The sequence below is a fragment of the Amblyomma americanum genome, chromosome 2 (genome assembly GCF_052857255.1).
Source record: "Amblyomma americanum isolate KBUSLIRL-KWMA chromosome 2, ASM5285725v1, whole genome shotgun sequence".
Classification (NCBI taxonomy): Eukaryota; Metazoa; Arthropoda; class Arachnida; order Ixodida; family Ixodidae; genus Amblyomma; species Amblyomma americanum.
In genome coordinates this window covers 203,390,651-203,408,699 of record NC_135498.1, presented here as the reverse complement: position 1 = coordinate 203,408,699, position 18,049 = coordinate 203,390,651, and the positions used below count along the sequence as shown (strand labels likewise).

Here is an 18,049-nt window from a genome sequence, read left to right as displayed (position 1 = left end):
ACTAAACCAGAAAGAGTACAACTTACTGTGTTTCGAGGAAAAGAAACTTGCCCTTGGTGTTTTTATAGATTTTTCGCAGGCTTTCGACTGCATCAGTTATAATATACTTTTGGCAAAACTGTTCAACTAAGGCTTCAGGGGTCGTGTTCATGCGCTTTTTTCGGCATATCTTGCACACCGCTTTCAGTTTGTAAGTAATAATAACTATTGATCCTCAGTAAAAATTTAAATGCTGGCGTACCTCAGGGAAGTATCCTTGGACCACTTCTTTTTAACTTATATATAAATGACGTCGTTAATCAATGCCTGCATGCGAAGTGTTTTATGTACGCAGATGACGTCTCACTCTTCTTCTCATCAAACTTATGTGAAGATGTGATAAACGAGGAATCACTAAGTACATTCCATCAATGGCCCCTTAATAATCAGTTGAAGAGTAATGTAACTAAAGCTGAGACTTTTATATACAAACCAAAAAATGCAAACATTATTTTACCATGCGATGTTAAGCTAGGTTTGGAAACGATAGAGGGTGTAAACGGTATTAAGATATTAGGGAAACATTTCAACAGCCAGCTAAGCTGGGACAATCATGTTAACGCTGTCATCAGTAATATTTCTCGTGTCACAGGTATCATTAACCGGCATCATCACTTACTCTCATGCAAATTTAAAATACTGCTGTGTAATTCGCTCTTTATGTCACAAGTAAGCTATGCTCACTAAGTTTGGGGAACGACAGGTACCAATAAAAATAAGATTTACGTTTTACAGAAGAAGGCTCTACGTGCAATACTAAACGTCGGTTCTGATATAAACGCATGCGATTTATTCCGGGAGTTCAATGCCGCAAATGCATCTGAAATGCATAATGATAGGCCGCCCGAAAATATAAGAACGACGTAAAACAAAATGTGAATTACTTGCGTGACACAGCACAACTTTCGCTAAATGTACAGGTTAACCCTATCAGACACAGCGAAGAGTGGCGTATTCCAACATGCCAAATATAGCCATATATATCGCGTATATACGCATATATCGTACACAGCCAAATTTTAAAGAAATTTAACATATTTTGGATAGAGTCTTTATATTTTAATAGACTAATCCATCATTACAAGTCGGAAGTAATTAAACACGACAATTCTTCAGCAGCGCATGCCGCACTTGCTACGAACAATCCTGTGTATTGTACACGAAATCCGGAAAAGAGGAAAGTTTATGTATGCCACACAAATTACGGGAAACAAATGTTGAAATATCGTCTGCCAGCTATCCTGAGCGAACTGTCCGATAAAGATAACCGAGATGTCTTCAACAAATCGTTCATCGATCTACGCACTATCTTTCTTTAAACTAAGAAATGTACCTGGCAGTATAGTGAGTTTCTTTCTTTTGTTTCTGAAATAAACACAGTTACAGCGATGCGTGTTAATTTGTTCTCGTTTTTTCTTCACTTCACATTCCTGCCGTGCATTTTTTTATTCTTAGCCACTTCGGTACACTACATTTTTTCTAGATCCGGAAACCTCAATTTGGTTTGCCTTTCGCTATCTGCATTTTTCTTTTCTTTTGTACACCTTTCTGCCTTGTGGGCAGCTGCGTTTATTTGCTGTTCACTGCCTGTATTTCATACATGCCGCGTTTTCCACTGTATGCCTTGTAAGGAGCACGGACCTCGTCAAGCTACCCAGGGCTTTTTGTTCGTGCCCTTAAGCATCTCAGGATGTTTGAATAAAACTGATTTCATTTGATTTGATATAGCCTAGAAAACACGCTGTCCCGTCCTTTAAATAAGTTAATAAGTTTAAATAATCCTAGTGCTACTTTTTAGATTTCACCATGCTTTCGCTGCTTCTTTATATCTTTCGTTCCGTAAAGTGTTGAGCTGACTGAAGAACCAAAGACCTGTTTTTCTATGAAGTATTATTTTTTTGTTGCATTTTGGGTTATCATTTTTGTGTGCACTTCACTGCTTACTGTTTTTTCTAATGATGCGTCAACCGTTCTTGGCAACCATTGCTTGCATTTTGCGACGTTACTTGTCACCGTAATTTGCATGTTGCCCGCGCGGTTCAGGTGTCCAACGATATTATTATTCTACCCTGCAATTCAGGGGCCGAAGGGTATGTCAAGCCACAATTTCTTGTTTTTTTTCCCTCGACCCTCATCATGTGCACATGAAAAAAAAATTGAAATTGAAATTGAAAAGGCGAAAGAGGGGACTTCACTCTACTTGTCGTAAAGCTGTCCTTCGTGCACTGCATTCTTTCCACCGGTAGAGGGTGATAGCTAACATAGTACTTCTTACACGCTGGCCATCAACGCCTACCCACTGAAATGTCTCGCCTATAAAAAAATATCATGGTACAACAAATGAAGGGGCTGCAGGCCCAGTTGTCTTACACGCAAGAGGGAGCAGATGCTACAAATCCGCCAGCGATGGTTTGAATGCCACTCGGAATGCTGGAAGTAATTTCTTGTTCACCGTCGATATGTTACGGAAGGAAACTTCTGCATTGTAAACCGGTTGTTGTGAAAGAACGGCGTATATAAAAAAAAGTTTCTCAACCAAAGCTTGCGCATCAATAATAATTTCAGACATCATGACCAGCGCATTTATAAAAGCAAAAGAGAGGCTAGACAAACGCATGAACGAGAGAAAGGAAAAAATAAATCGCCTAAGCAGCTGCCCAACACAAATAATTCAGAAAAATGCCCCAGCGGCGACATTCTCGCTGCTGTACGACTCTGGGAGCAAGGCGTTCATTTGCTAGCATACCTTTAGCAAGCGGCGGCTCTGTCGACGGCCAGGGCAAGGACGGCGGGCAGCAGAGACAGGAGCCCTAGTGCCCCACCCTAGGAACGTCTTCATTGAAGCCGACCAGCAGCGGCGTTGGATAGTCGACCAGTAGCAGCCGAATAGCAACCAGAGGTGTTTTTTCCAGCTCGTCGAGGCTTTGTTCTCATACTTCCGTAAGTGATGGGAGGAATGGACATTGCCGCGGGGAATGAACGCGGAGGTAAGGGACGCTCGAAACGCCGACACGAAGACATGCGGCCTTCGGCGATGCCACGACTGTTGCAAATTTATGACGACAGTCGGCCTATTACTGTGACGTCAGTCACCTCTCGTCCACACTTGCCTGTTCAGCGCTCACAACGCAAAAAACCACAGGGCCTGCTGCGCCTGGGATGGGACTCAACTTCCTGTGTGGGTGAGCTCACTACAAAAGCTTTTCGTTACAAAAATAGTGGCGATATACATTCGCTTCGTGGTACATATCAACTGCATTTGTAGCGCATGTTTTTTCTCGGTGCTCTTATGCTCGTCTGAATGAGATATTCGGGATGCCTCAAATCATGAACCAACTTGCCCAACAAACAGCAATAGCTATTGCAGTTTCCCATCTCTAAAGAAAGCTTGGTTGGACCATAGAACACGCGGCCAGTGTATGACAGAGCGGAGCTCTTGGTGGAAGTTTATTGAAACTGTAGTGCCTTTCTGAATTGTTTATTTCTTTCAAAATTCATTTCTTAAATCTTTAGGAGGAACCTGCACATGCGAGGCCGCGAATTTGGGGAAAAAATTAGTTTTAAGTTTCACATTTCAGCTTTCAACCTCAAGCCTTTCTATAAGATATAGAAGTATGAAGGTAGAGTATTCTGAAATCAGGAGCACTACTTTGCGGCTGGTTGTTTGAATGCGCCGACCTGCCTCTTTGTGAACTCCCCGGTCCTATGAGCGAAATGTCACAGCAGGTGTTGACAGTATGTACTTCTATAGCTCTCAGCAACTATCGCTGATGCAAAGCTGTCCATCACTTTGCTCATCAAAATCTCACCTAGTCCCCCCATCTTCCACCTTCGTGTTTTCCTCCCTGGGCACTCTTCCGCATTTTGAGAGAAGGACGTTCGGAATATTCGCTTAACTGCACGGCCTCAACGAAGCAATTCATTCATCTTGCGGCAGAGAGCCAGACCATCGGTAGTTTAACAAACTTCAAGAGAGCTTAGCAGTAGCTTTGGGGCATTTTCTGAACATTTTCGAGAGGTTACTCTCACGAGCATCATAGCCAAACTCCCATTAGATTGCACAGTACCCGGGCACAATGGAGCATATTGGGAAACCGCAGGCACATGAAGTTACCGACAATAGGCTTCACTAAAATAATTACTGAAAAATGTTCTCTGAAAACTTAGTCGCGTTGACAATGGCGAAGATTTAGTCCGTAAAAAAGATACCTTAATGGAGCAGAGAGTGTCATAATTCCGTATTGCTGCATTCCACTCACCAACCCATGAATATTTGTAGAAAACACCTGAGCTCCGCCCCAAGGCTATAACGCGATAGAATGTAGTGCAGAGTTCGACGAAAACTCGTGTGGCGAGGAAATGATGCCATTATAAAAAACCTAACACTCGCCTAGAAAAGTAAGAAGAAGAGGGTAAAAAAGAAATGACGTTTCGGAACCATTACGTGTCCCTTGTTCACATATGAAAACGAAAAACGAAACGGCCGTGCTTATACGAGTGAAGGTCGCAGTAATGCGCATGCGTATCCTGCAGGCATGGGCCCACGTGTTCGATTAAATGTGTGCGGAGTTGATTGGATATGGAATGACTCTAGGAGTAAGCGGGAATATTATGATTTCTCGGTGGAAATGATACTGGCTGCGTCCCAGGCGATAATGTGACTGGTGCACTTCTGGTGATCTGCCAAGGCGTTTTCCTCGGTGCTCCCCTTGGCAACGTCACTTTTATGCTCCCTGAGCCGTCTCCTGTAGTCCCCAGTTTCGCCGATGCAGTCTGCGTCGCAATCCTGACAAGGAATCTTGTAAACAACCCCGGGGTATTTAGTGCTTTCAAGCTTGTCTTTCACTCACACAGGTTGCAACTCTGATCTTGTTTGTAGGCACGTGGAAGATTTGAACGTCATAGTCACTGAATATTCTTGCCAGTGTTTCGTTCACACCAACCACGTAAGGAATGGCGGCTCGCTTCAGCTCTGTTTTCTTCGGTGCTGTGGGTGGATTTGAAGATCGGGGTTACTGCGAGTTAAGAATTTGCCTTGAGTAGCAATTTCTAGCGAGCTGTTCTTTTATCCTTTTTTTTCTTCTTTCCTTCGCGCTTGTGAGTATGAACGTGGCGTTGCGCGCCTGTGAAGAGCGCTGATGCCACCGAGCGCTTGTGCCCAACCGGATGCGCAGCAGCAAAGTTCAGGTATTGCTCTGTATGTGTGGCTTTCCGGTAGACCGACGTCACGAGGCCATTCGCTGTGCGCTGCACTAAAACACCGAAAAAGGCAATGCGGCCGGAACTCTCCTCTTCCATTGTGAACTGTATCGTTGCTTGGACGGATCTCAGATGGTGTAGCAGGACAGGCGCGTCTTGCCGGTTCAACATCTTCCCGCCTACTGCTAGAGTCATTCCATATCCAATAAACTCCATACACACTTAACCGGACGCGTGGGCCCATGCCTGCCGCATACGAGTGCTCAATACTGCGACCTTCACTCGTATGAACACGGCAGTTCCGTTTTTCGTTTTCATACGTGAACAACGGACCCGTAATGGTCCCGAAACGTCATTTGATTTATACCCTATTGTTATTCGTTTTCTTGGCGAGTGTTAGGTTTTTAATAATGACGCGATAGCCTTAAAGGGTTAATGCACATATATGCGAAATTTATCATTCTCGACTTTACACTCAAAATTCCCAAGGAGTCCTCATACCAATCCTAGCACATCACCTGCGATGGCAGGTGCTGTCAGCGGTAGGGCTTGTGCGACCCAGGTTGCTCGCGAGAGTAACGTGAAAAGAATGTCCACCCAGAATACCGTATATCCCGGCGAGTCGCGCGAGCCAAAGGTCTCCATAAAGAATGTGGCACTTCAGAGGATGTGCGCTGGGTGGAGGCCGCGTGTGTTATAGACCATTCAGTAGCCGTGGCTTACCGTCCAGTAGCCCCCCCACTCATCCACTTTATAGACCCTTCCTGTACCCCAGAAGAAGCGGAGGAAGCTGCTATAGCATTAGCCACCGCCCGAACCAATGCGGCTTATATAGTTAGCGATTCCGAAACAGCCATTCTTAGCTTCGCCCGCGGGCGCGTCCATCCCCCCGCGTAGCAGATATTCGAATGTGCACCCTAAATTCCGATATGCGTTTGAGATCATGTGGGTGCCGGCTCACTCTGGAAATCCCGGAAATGAGGCTGCCCGAGGACTTATTTGCCGGCCAAATGGCGACCCAACCTGGGATTTCTCGAGCTAGCGGGCACACATGTTCTCAGAACTCGCCCAACAAGCACACATCGCTCGTCGACTCTACCCCGCCTCCCCATCCCCGCCTATACCACTCCCAAACACATCTTCTGGAGGTGACTCCAGACCCGAACTCTTCCCACCCCTCAGCTCCTATCCTATTTCTGCCCTATTCCCCAGAGTGCGCTCTCTGCGGAGACTCGCACGCCACACTGGACCACATCCTCCTCGGTTGCCCTGCCGATCTTCCCCAGCAGGCACTGCCCGCCGTCGGAACATGGGAGGAATGGGAGGCCCTCCTTGCGTCGCAGGACCTGGACCTCCAACTTCTTTGTGTGAACCGGGGTGCCTGTGCCATGGTCCTACGTGGCCTAGACACATGCGCGTAATGTGAGGGCTGTGCGGTGGCCCTGAGAATTTGAATGGTCCAAACTCGCTCGCTAATAATGTTTTCCATCTATCCATCCATCGCTACCATTAATTACTGGAACTCTCACCTGTCATGGTGGTCAGTTCCCTCACAATTCGGAAGTCAAGCTCTTATGACACAAGTTCACGTGACCCCGATGGCCCATCTAGGTTTCTTCTCAGGGTATTTTTCGCTCACAACGCCGACGGCGACGACGAAGTTTCTGCAGAACGGTAGCCTAAACGCGACTGCGTTAATAGACGCCTCTAGCGTTATGTGTACCGTGTTACCTTTACTGGTAACGGAGTATCTGGAGATTGGGGTCAGCTAGTGAGCACGCGCAGATGTCTTGACGGCGCCAAGTGGTTACAGGTACCCGGCAGCGGCGCGCCCGCCTCCAGCATCGGGACCAATCAGCACGTGCACACCGGCGGTGGGCGGGCTCCCTGTACGCCGGCAGCGGTAACGGTAACATGATACACGGCATGGTAAAGGTGTCCAATGAAGGGTTTTACAGCAACTATCTCGACATGTGGAAGGATTCCACCATCGGCTCAAGCGAACGCTTTCAACAGATATCGAGACCCCGAAGGACAAGCCAACGGCAAACATGGAGACTGTTGAGCAGGTTTTTTTTTAATACCCGGCATGTCGAGATGAGGGATGATACTCTTCCCCTGCTCATTGTTGTAAGGCGCTGCTTTCGGCTGTTCTTGGCCACCCCCAAGACACTGAGAGCTTCGAAAGTGTAATTTTTATCGCTGTTTTAAATCTCAGTATGCAGTTTCTGAAGCAGGAAAAATAGCTTTGTAATACCTTTTCTTCCTTTCTCATTCTCTGCGCTCCTCTGCTCACTGTCCCGACCCTCATTCCCCCACTGCCCTTCCCAGTGGAAAATGTCATGTTTGGCGTGATGAATGCGCTCACAGAATTTTCTGCGTTTTCAATGAAGGGCTTTCGCTCCTTCAAGAAGGAGGCGAGCTTTGCCTAGGCTACAGGTCACACAGGTATTTCCAACTAATACTAAAAGCACGGTAAAAGCCGGTCACAGCAGTTCAACCGTCTGAGTGACCGTGCTTTAAGTCCTTCGACTCAAGTTCCACACAAGTTCGGGCCTGCCGAGTAAGCCACTATGCGCCAATTTCAGAACGTAATTTTGCAGCTTGTAGGCAACCACGCTGAAGTCGGTGGCTGTACCAGCAATGTTTTAAAGCAAGGAATAATATCAGTGTAAAGGCATTTCCGAGCTATCTTTCCACGCGCATTTTTGCCGGTAAGTCTCTGCGGCTGCATTTTGGTTTTCTGTGAGAGCAGTTCACCAGTTAAATAGGGCAGACAATGCTAAAACGTACGTGTACAAAACTAAGCGACAATAATTCCCTGGCTCTCAATGCGTTATAAGTTGGTAAACCTATCACACAACCATGGTCATGAAGCTTGCAATTTAATTTTAGAAAAATTCAAGAGGCATTTGGTACCGAATACTTTGACTAAAGAACAGGGTTGCGTTTTGACGAAAACGTAAGATGTGGAATGATAAGTTGATCCAGTATTTACCATAAGTCTTTGATGAGAGACTATTGTGCATCTGCCACTTCATTAACTCAGTAAATCGGAAAAGAGTATAAGGAATGTTTCACAGTCTTAGATAAATAATTTCGCTATTTGAGTAAAAGCAACATAAGCCGTATTGAGACAAACAGTCCTCAACAAAAGAAAAGGCCTTTTTTAGATGTGTACGTACACCGGCCAATGCCGAAGATATCCTTTTCTGCTCACGCCATATCGTGACAACACAGTGCTGTCGCAGAAGTGCCTAGTATTCGATCAAACACAAGCCTCACAAGAATTAGCAGAGCATCCCTGGAAATGTGCATGCATGACATACCTCCTAGGTGGAAGCAGCCCCCGTAGACAAACAACGGTAGCGCTGCCTTTTCTCTGGATACGAGGAAGGTGTCCATGATGGAAGGGTAGAAGAGCGCTGCGTTGCGGAACAGTGCGCTGCTCAAAAAGTTGATGGCAAAGCACGCTCCCAGCACAGTCCACCTATGGGTGCTGTGGCCAGCTGGCCTGTTGCTATTCTTGCCAGCATTAGTCGCCGCTGGGACCGCCATTGACTCTCGCGCCTGAAGACGGGCTCCTGCAAAAGAGCTGATCCAGAATCTGTGTGAAGTTGTGCTAAATACCGCACTGGCCTAAAATTAAGGTTAGAATCGCATTTAATAATGCATTCAGGGGAGAGGGAATCCTAACCACGGCAGGGGCCAAGAATAAAGTTTGCAGACTATCAATGCAATTCTCGCGACACAGCTTGCGTTAGCACGTGACACGTGCGTGCCGTCCATCCTCCGCAGAAGCTACACTGTTGGCGGTGGAAGTCGCTGTCGACGTCTTAGCTTTTCTCACTATGGTCCTGCTCTCCAATTACCATTCCCTTCGGCCACTTACTTCCACAACGTTCCCACAGTGCATTCCTTCTCACCACACTCCCTGCCTTCTAGAGCCCCTATCTCCTTCCCTGATGGCCCGCCGCGTCTGCTCCATGCCACTCTACCCTACCCTCTTTTATACGTTGCCTCAGCAGCATCGCACAACAGCAGGCAGAGAAAAATTATCCGAAAATGGGAGCAGTAAAAATAGCTCTGTAATAAACTTCTGTTCAAGACAGTGCAATATCCTGAGATAGCATGCACCGCATGAAGGTAGAGCGCCATGATGAAAGGCTTATGAAGAAGGTTGACTGGAAGTTATAAGTTGTGATTATTGTCTCCTGGGATCCATAATCAAAACTTGAATTATAAGCACTGGGATCCCGTTAAATGCGCCAGTGGATCGCGCTATATACGTCGTTAGTATTCAACAGCATTCGTATAGAGAGATTGATAGAGATAGGAAGAGGCAGAGGGAAGGCAGAGAGGTTGTCCAGTAAGATATTCTGGGATGTGAAAGGTTAAGAGGCAAGTGGTGAGGAGGATAATAATTTCTAACACAATAATCACGACCACATATATCGCAAGAGGCCGTCCGTGATGGCAGTGTCGTTCTAGGCTATAAGTGCCGTCAGTGGATCTGGCCACAGTCCGAGCAGTCCGAACAAGACGCGAAACGGTTGCTCGATCTTCGCGCCACGCTACTACGGCGCGAAGTTTCTTCGAGGATTCTTATAAGCCAGCCTAAAAAGACAAGAAATGCCATCAACGACACCTTACTGTGTAGTTGTTCAAAACCAGAACCAATCAGCTTCCCACAGAGGGCACTGCGCAGAGTAGTGTGGCCCTTTGCCGTACTGGCGGCACGTAAATGCGTTTATATCAGCAACCGGAAAATCGGTAGCGATTACAGAGGCCGTTCAGGCTAATGTTGCTGCAGCATGTCAGTTTGTGACCGCATTTGATTTGTTTGGTTTCTATGACCGGTAGTAAATCGCCTTCTGAGATGAATCTTTTTCCTTGCCTCCTCTTGCGTTTAGTTGAATCATTCTGTGTACCTTCGCTTTTCATTTTAGGCATGTTTTAGCCTACCAGCAACCGGGCAAATCGGTAGCGATTACAGAGGGAGTTTAGCCAAATGTTGTCGCAGTATGTCAGTGAGTGACGGCATTTGATTTGTTTGGTTTCTATAACCGGTAGTAATTCGCCTTCTGAGGTGAATCCTTTTCCTTGCCTCCGGTTGCGTTCAGTTGAATCATTCTGTGTATCTTCGCTTTTAATTTTGGGAATGTTTGTGCTACGTCACTGCGTGTTTGTGTGTGTATATTTATTTTGCCCCTGAATGAGAGTTCCCCTTTCAAGCAGATTTTGTGCAGTGACGTTGTTCTTTTCTTGTGCTTGTTAATTTTCGTGCTCTTCGTAACGGGAAATGTGTGCTGCCATTTAGCACATAATCTAAAGGAATTCAGCTCACACTGAAAATATGAAGGTTTCTTAGCCAGCTTTGCTTCTTGTTTTCAGTCGGATAAGTAATTGAAAAATAAAAGCGCGGATCTCAACATTAGCAAGCCACTTTTTATCAAGAACGCAGCAGATTGCAAAAGCAATCATTTTTAGGAGCTTTATACCTGTTATACTCTCATTAATGTACGATTCTTCACACTGAACACGCCTTTCTGAAGCTCATGCTGAATGCGGCTTTTTACAGAGCAATGCAATTGTTGCTGTTCTCTCATGCAATGACGTCTACGAATAAAGCCAGTGAAATCTGTCTTTCATTCGTCTAGGAGATTAAGACATTGTTTACGGCGCCTAAGCGTTTATCTCAGCCGGTGTAAGGCGTGCTTTAACCGGAGCTCCCTACTTTTTTTTTCTTTTCGCACAGTGGTATAGGGTTTTCAAGCAAGAAACGAAAAAGAAATAGGACTGTCCACCACAAGGAGAACAGACCAATGTGCGCCCTACAGTTAGCTGGGGACATGCTCAATCACCTAGCTTGTGTGCCATTGATGCCTTGGGAGATTTCCAATTAATCTATTAACATATACGCGTTGAAAGGTTTGATTTGCGAAGTTCCTGAACTTAAAGCTCACTCAGCAGGCACCAGAGAGCGCTAAATTAGATTTTACTCCGGGTCGAAAGGACGGTTTTATTTATTAATTACTACACAAAGATGTCCAGTCTTGCCTAGGCCACTGGAATGAAGCTTCGCGGGAGGAAAAACATTATGAACGGTCTGAGTTTCAACGATAAAACTTGGGCTCGAGAGGAGCCGGATATGCTTCAAATGATGCAAGCAAACGAACATTTCCTATAGCAAAGCAGCCGCGTTATGTTTGCAGGTCAACTTTGCACGTGATACTGCAGGTCAGTATCACCTGCAGAAAACTACGATACCTGAGAAAATTAGAGCCTCAAACTACTTGGCAGCAGCGAGGGAGCTTGTCTGATTCTTGTTTGATTCTCCGAGTTGCCTTGTTTGATTCTCTACATATAAATATGGGTACTCGTTTTGACAACCTAACAGAAGAGTTAAAGAAGGGAAGGAGTTCAAGAGCACGGTTCAACGTGAGCTCCGAAAAGAACTGAGAGAAATGGAAGAGAATATTCAGCTCTACAACAATCAATTCGAAAGCCTAAGCAAAAAAACATAGCTCTTGAGAGAGTAAAAGAAGCTTTGAAGAAGTCCAAGATAGAATGTAAGAGTCACTGCAAGAACATGAAAAAGAAACTAGAGGATCATGACATCAGGATCATAGCAGGGGAACAATACTCTAAAACTGCTATGTTGAATTGAAAGGCATCCTGAAGGATAAAGATCAAGGTGTTGCAAGCACTGTACGCAAGGTCGCTGCTTTGCTTGGCGCATGACACGAACTGCCCAAGATATTGATGTCTGCCCCAAATTAAAGGTCAGGAATGGCTCTTGTACAAATATTTTGGTAAAAATCAAAAGCTGGACACAGCACAGTCTGCTATTTCAGAAGCGCAGAAAATCTCAAACGTCAATGTCTGATCTTGATGAACAATTTCAATGAACAAATGTCAATGAACCATTTTTTCCGGCGTAAATTCTTGCGAAAGGCAAGGCTTGCAGCTAGAAATCTGTGGTTCAGTGGTGGAAAAATATTTGCCCGTAAAGAGTACCAGTGAACAGTGCTTCATGACCAGTGTAAAAGTGACATTGATTAAAGCTGAACTAAATTGGGTGTACCTTTACTTGTGCTTGATTGCTGCATCCCGAAATGGCGGCAGAACCTGATGAACGTAATATTTTGTTGCCATTTTGTGAAGAGCCTTACATGCTCTCATCAATTATCTATGGTCGGCACAATAAAAAGAGGATCAGTTGGGTGCTCTGCTCGATGACTTCTAATTTAAATTTGATGTAATCGCCTTTACCTGCACATTGCTGACATATGATTCCGGTGTAATAATGGATGCAGATTATGGCGTTTTTATAAACCAAAGAAGCAAAATGGAATATTGGTATTGTTATGCAAATAAATAATGTCTTCTCGTGTGAATTCCTTGAACATTTTTCATTATGACTACAAACATAGAGTGTGTTTCTATTTTATGTCAAAAATATCTCTTTGTAATATTGGACCGCCCACCTGAAGGCAACATGCTGCGTTTTCTCGACCACACTGATAGCTTACCTAATAATATAAACGAAAAGAAGCTCGTGGCCATCCTCGGAGGTAATCTCAATACTAACCAGTTAAATCCATCCCCAATACAGGGCAAGTTTGAAACACTCCTTGATTAGCATAGATTTAGCTACTTAATCAAATAAACTATATATGTAACACTAAAGAGCAGTACGTAAAGAGATATATTTAAAACAAATAAAAGTCGGCTAACACTCGCTCCAGCGCCTACGCTTTGCATACCACCGACAACCAATTTTCATGCTCAGTGGTACAAAACCTGAACACAGGAAAATGAAGCCAGACGTTGAAAAATAGAATACAAAACATAAGCAATAATACAATGCAAAGTTCGCGCAGCGGTGTTAGAAATAGACTGGGACGCCATATATTGCTCACAATCAACTGATGAGGTGCATAATCTTTTTCTCTGTCTTTTTCTAAGGGCTTACCTCATGTAAATTTTTTTAATGCCTTAGCAAAAGTAAGCGCCATCACAGAACCTTACATATTGAAAGAATGACTTGAGATGACACGATGAAACGATAAATTATTCAAGTAATTTATTGCCACATGTGATAAAAATGTCTCGGAGATACTTAAACGCTTAGAAAATATAACTAATATTTGCATATGAGATAATGAGCGGAAATACCTTTATGATCTTTTTCAGGCAGATTTCACTGATAATCATATGCTGTGCGAAAAATATTAAAATGTGTACACTCTCCCCTACAGATCATAGCGTAAGTTTCTGGCGTTTATTTGCCAGAACATTGCAATAATTATTTTTCAATCTTTTTTCTACTTAATATCAGCCTGAGGCTCTAAAAGGAATAAAGTAGAATATGTTGGTGTGCATTTGACGGCCAAGTGCGTATGTGCCGTCAAGTGCAGTGAAGTTTTGGCTGTCAGTGAAATAAAGATAAATAGCGACATGTTGTGCTTAAGTATCACAAATGACAGTGAAAATAATGCGGCATGCACTTCTCTAAACAGCAGCACAGTTCGAGGTAATGATAATTTAGAAATCAAACCTGTTCAATGCGTTATAAATTTAATCTTTCCGCAGCTCTATTATGTATAATTTCTGCCTTTTGACACAAAATCTTCCTCAGAAAGTGTAAGTATCTAAAGTAGTGGTATTCTACTAGAAACTGCAGGTATCTAAATTAGTCGCTTTCTAATAGCGAGCCGATAAAGATAATTTATCCAACTTCTGTCCAGTCTCTATACTACCTGTTTTACCAGAAGTTTTAGAAAAATTCATAAAACGAAATAATAAAACATTAGTTACCAAATATCTTCCGTGCAATATGGTTTTCATAAAGACAGATCTTCTCAACTCTTACTTTTAACTCATAAAGAATTTATTCCGCAAGGCGTAGAAAACAGAGTTGGTAGTTCGTATATACATTGGATCATTGAAATCACTTGACTTCCCTAAATCAGTTACCCCCGTATTGAGTCCGAGGAATGACCCTATCCTTAACACGGTCGTACCTGGAACATCGCATGCAGCTGGTTCGGCGAAAACCTGTGCTCCTCACAACGCGTTACTATGGGTGCGCCTGAAGCACGTATTATTTAATTTCAATGTTAATTCCATTCTAAAGATTGTACGTAGCCTGCTTGCGTAGGCAAACAGCCTTGTGGGTGATTCAAGGACGAAGCCTGAAGAATTAAGCATCGCAGCGGTCAGTAAGAACGGCCGAGCAGGAAGGAAGGAAGGAAGGCCTCAGACTTTGCTGGCACATAACAACTACGGGGGAGTGGTTAAGACACAGGCGGTTAATTGCTGGATACAGGAAATTTTTGGTAGGAAAAGGAGTCGTAATAGGATGGAGCCTGATAGATTGGAAGACGGAAGGACAGGGGTCATGTTAACTTCGAGATCGAAGACGGGGCAATGGCTTAATGTGCATAATAGTATACAATGCCTGTAATGTTTCAGTGTCGTACTGACTGAGAGCGGGAAGAAGAAATTAGAATGGGAGGCGCTGCGTTTCTTGAAAATTTTGCACAGCAGAGCGCACACTCCTGTCGCTTCGTCCAAGCAAAGAAGCGCTAATGGAAAGAACAACCGCGGTGGACACAGGCAAGCCCAGTTTATGAAATGGAATTTCCAAAAGACTCTTCCTCAAATGAGAGAAGCGGCGGCAGAACAGCAGGAAATGATCTATTGTCTCAGGTTCGGCACAAAAAGAGCACAATAGGGAAGCAGCTAGACCAGCTCTGTGAAGGTAGAAATTTAGAAGGGGAACCCGGCAACGCAAGCCCGTGAACGAGACATCTAGTCTGCGTGAGCGCCAGTCTTTGCTACTCCAACGATGCAGAAGATGCTGATATTCGGGAGATGATGTAAGAGCCGAGGCAGCAAATTCTTGAAATATTGTGTAGCTGCGAAACATCACCGCAGCTGTATATGCACAAATTGGCAGAACAGCAACGATCGGGCCGCAGCGAGAGGCTCTTGCTAAGGAATCTGCAGCCTCATTTAAGTGAAAACCCATGTGACCTGGTACCCAAAGCAACCTTATCGAATTTAGATGGAGCGGAATCAGAAACTTAGAGGCGTAATGCCCGAGACTCAGTGGGTGAGGATAAGGAAGAGCAAATGGACAGAGTCTGTCATAAGCACAACCTGGGAAACGGTAGTTTCTAATTTTCGTAAGGCTAAGATTACTGCTAATAATTCAGCCAGAAAAATGGGAGTGAAGTCAGGAAGACGGAGAGAAAAAGACCAATGCAGTGAAGGCGAAAAAATTCCCACACCTGCCTTCTCGCGATACTGCGAGGCATCAGTAGCAATAAGAACATGAGAGGGAAAGGATCTTAGGTGGTCCTGCAACAGGCCCTGAAGAAGCTGGAAGAACTGAAGCTTTGCATTCGATGAGAAAATGTCATCGAATTCAATCTGGACAGATAATAAGTTGTTATACAATTGGCGGACATCTGTGAAATGAATATTTATAGGATCAAGGAGGGACAGCACGTAACATATCTGCGGGGCATGAAAACGAGACCAGGCAGCACTAAAAAAGGCGGAAAGTTGACTAAGAAATATTATACTGGAAGCGTGAAGAGGTGAGTCGCACAATTTTAGAAATGTTCGAACTGTTAAAAGGCGAAACCTAGCTGATAACGATGGCATTCGCGCCTCAAGGTGCAGAACAGCATTGGCGACATATTTAGGAAGCCCAAGACAAAGGCGCAACGCCTCACGCTCCAACAGCACAAGAGGACGAAGTTTATAGGCACGAGCTCCTGAGAATAAGACACACCCGAACTCCAAAATTGGGCGGACGTACATTTTATAAATCATCAGAAGTGTATGCCTTCTCATGCCTGAGCTAGCACTACAAAGCCTACGCAGGATGCCAATGGCCCGAACTCCTTTTGCAGAAAGTTGCTCAATGTGTGGCCGCCAGGAAAGAGTAGAGTCGTATATTACTCCGAGATACTTCGCCGTCTGAACTTAAGGTATTATGTTATTTCTATAGACCAGGCAGATGTTTACAGGAACAGAAACTGGAAATACTAACAATGCGCATTTCTTCACATTAAGGGACAGATGAATTCTTCCTAACCAGTTTTCAAGAACATTGAGGTAATTTTGCAGGGTTCGATAGAGAATGTGAATGTCACCTGCTGTTGCAAAAAATGCATTATCGTCGGCGTACACATAAGTTTTCTGATCTTGAATGCATTTAATTGAGCTTAGAAAAATGTTACAAAGAACAGGTGAGAGAACTGATCCTTGCGGTACACCTCTTGTCTGTGGAAATCTCCTTGAGGAAACACCATTTTCGCAGCAGTAAAATTCTCTATCTTCCAAAAAAGCAGAAATCCAGACTACAAAATAGCTTGGCAAGTTCAGTTACTGTAATCTTAGTAAAAGGGTCGAGTGCTCAACGCTGTCGTATGCTTTACTAACATCCAAGGTGACAAGCGCAGCAAAGACGAGCCGCGCACTTCTTCCTCGGATATCTTCATTGCCCTCTTCAGCGCTGGCGGCAGAAGTAGCCACCCCCTCCCCCTCCCCCCGCCCGAGTCGGGAAGCATCGACCCTATGCTAAAGAGGACTTGCTATGGCACAAGGCCAGTGCGTCCGAGCGTGGTAAGGTTTCAGGCGGACCAAGTGGACCACCTCGGATCGCTTGCGTCGTCGGGGTTCGGGCGTCTCATCAGGGACAACTTCATAGTTGAGCTTTCCGACACGAAGAAAGACTCCATAGGGATCTAAATAAGGGCGCAGGAGTTTTTCGCGCAGTCCCCGGCGTCGGATCGAATGCACAAAAAAGCCAAGGTTGCCTGCCAGAAATTCGGCATCTTGTCGGCGCAGGTTGTAGCGGTGCCAATCCCGGACTTGCTGTTCTCGGATACGCACCCTGGCGAGCATTCTCGGCGTGTATGGGAAAAAGGGACAATGTCGTCACTTATGTGGTCGTCTAAGTGGGGAAGGATGAAGTCGAACGTCGTCGTTACCGTGCGTCCGTAAACTAGCGAGAATGGTGTCACGTTGGTGGTTTCTTGGACGGCAGTATTGTATGAGAGCGTGACATATTATAATATGTCGTCTCACGTTCTATGCTCTACGTCCACGTACATCGACAGCATGTCAGCAAGTGTCTTGTTGAGACTTTCGGGTAGTTGTTTTGTCTGGTGGTGTTAGGCGGCCATCCGGTGGTGCTGTGTGCAAGTCAGTACAAGAACTTGCTGTATAAGCTCAGCCAAGAAGGCAGGCCCTTGATCTATAATCAGAACCTCCAGTGCGCCGTGCCGCAAACAATTTGATGAATGAAGAATTTGGCGATCTCGATGGCAGCGCCACTGGGGAGAGCTGCCGTTGCCGCGCAGCGCGTCATGCACTCAGTAGCTACTATGATTACCCAGTTTCCAGAGCTTGACGTAGCGAATGGTCCAAGCAAGTCCATACCAATTTGTTGAAATGAGCTGGACGGGGGAGGAATGGGCTCGAGAGGCGGAAGCTTGCGTCGCTGGCAGTCTCGGCAAGTTAGTACATAATGCGTCACGGCGGTGGATAGACCAGGAGAGTAGTACTTTCACAGAATTCTGGTGAGGGTTCGATTGACTCCGAGGTTACCAGAAGAGGGTTCGTCGTGACAGGCTTGCCAAATTTCGACGCGTCAGCTTGCTGGCACGAAAGTAAGTATTGGTGACTGTTCGGAGCAAAGTTCCTGACAAGAACGCCGTCAGAGAGAAGAAAATGCGCGTCTGAAGGCCTTAGGGAGCGTGGATCGTGCGCGTTGAAGTAAGTCAGA

General features: G+C 45.1%; 1 protein-coding gene across 7 annotated transcripts in view; it reads right to left on the bottom strand.

Annotated features, from left to right (window-relative positions):
• LOC144119412 (monocarboxylate transporter 9-like) overlaps window positions 1-18,049 on the bottom strand; it is a 248,671-nt gene that overhangs the window by 205,444 nt on the left and 25,178 nt on the right. For 5 of the 7 annotated variants that reach the window (XM_077652031.1, XM_077652036.1, XM_077652037.1 and 2 more), the window contains exon 2: window positions 8,568-8,833. In XM_077652031.1, the coding sequence (XP_077508157.1) occupies window positions 8,568-8,796 (229 nt within the window). In that variant the 5' untranslated portion in view covers window positions 8,797-8,833. Of the gene's footprint in view, window positions 1-8,567; window positions 8,834-18,049 lie in introns of those variants that run through there. The other 2 variants (XM_077652033.1, XM_077652034.1) reach the window with 1 other exon arrangement.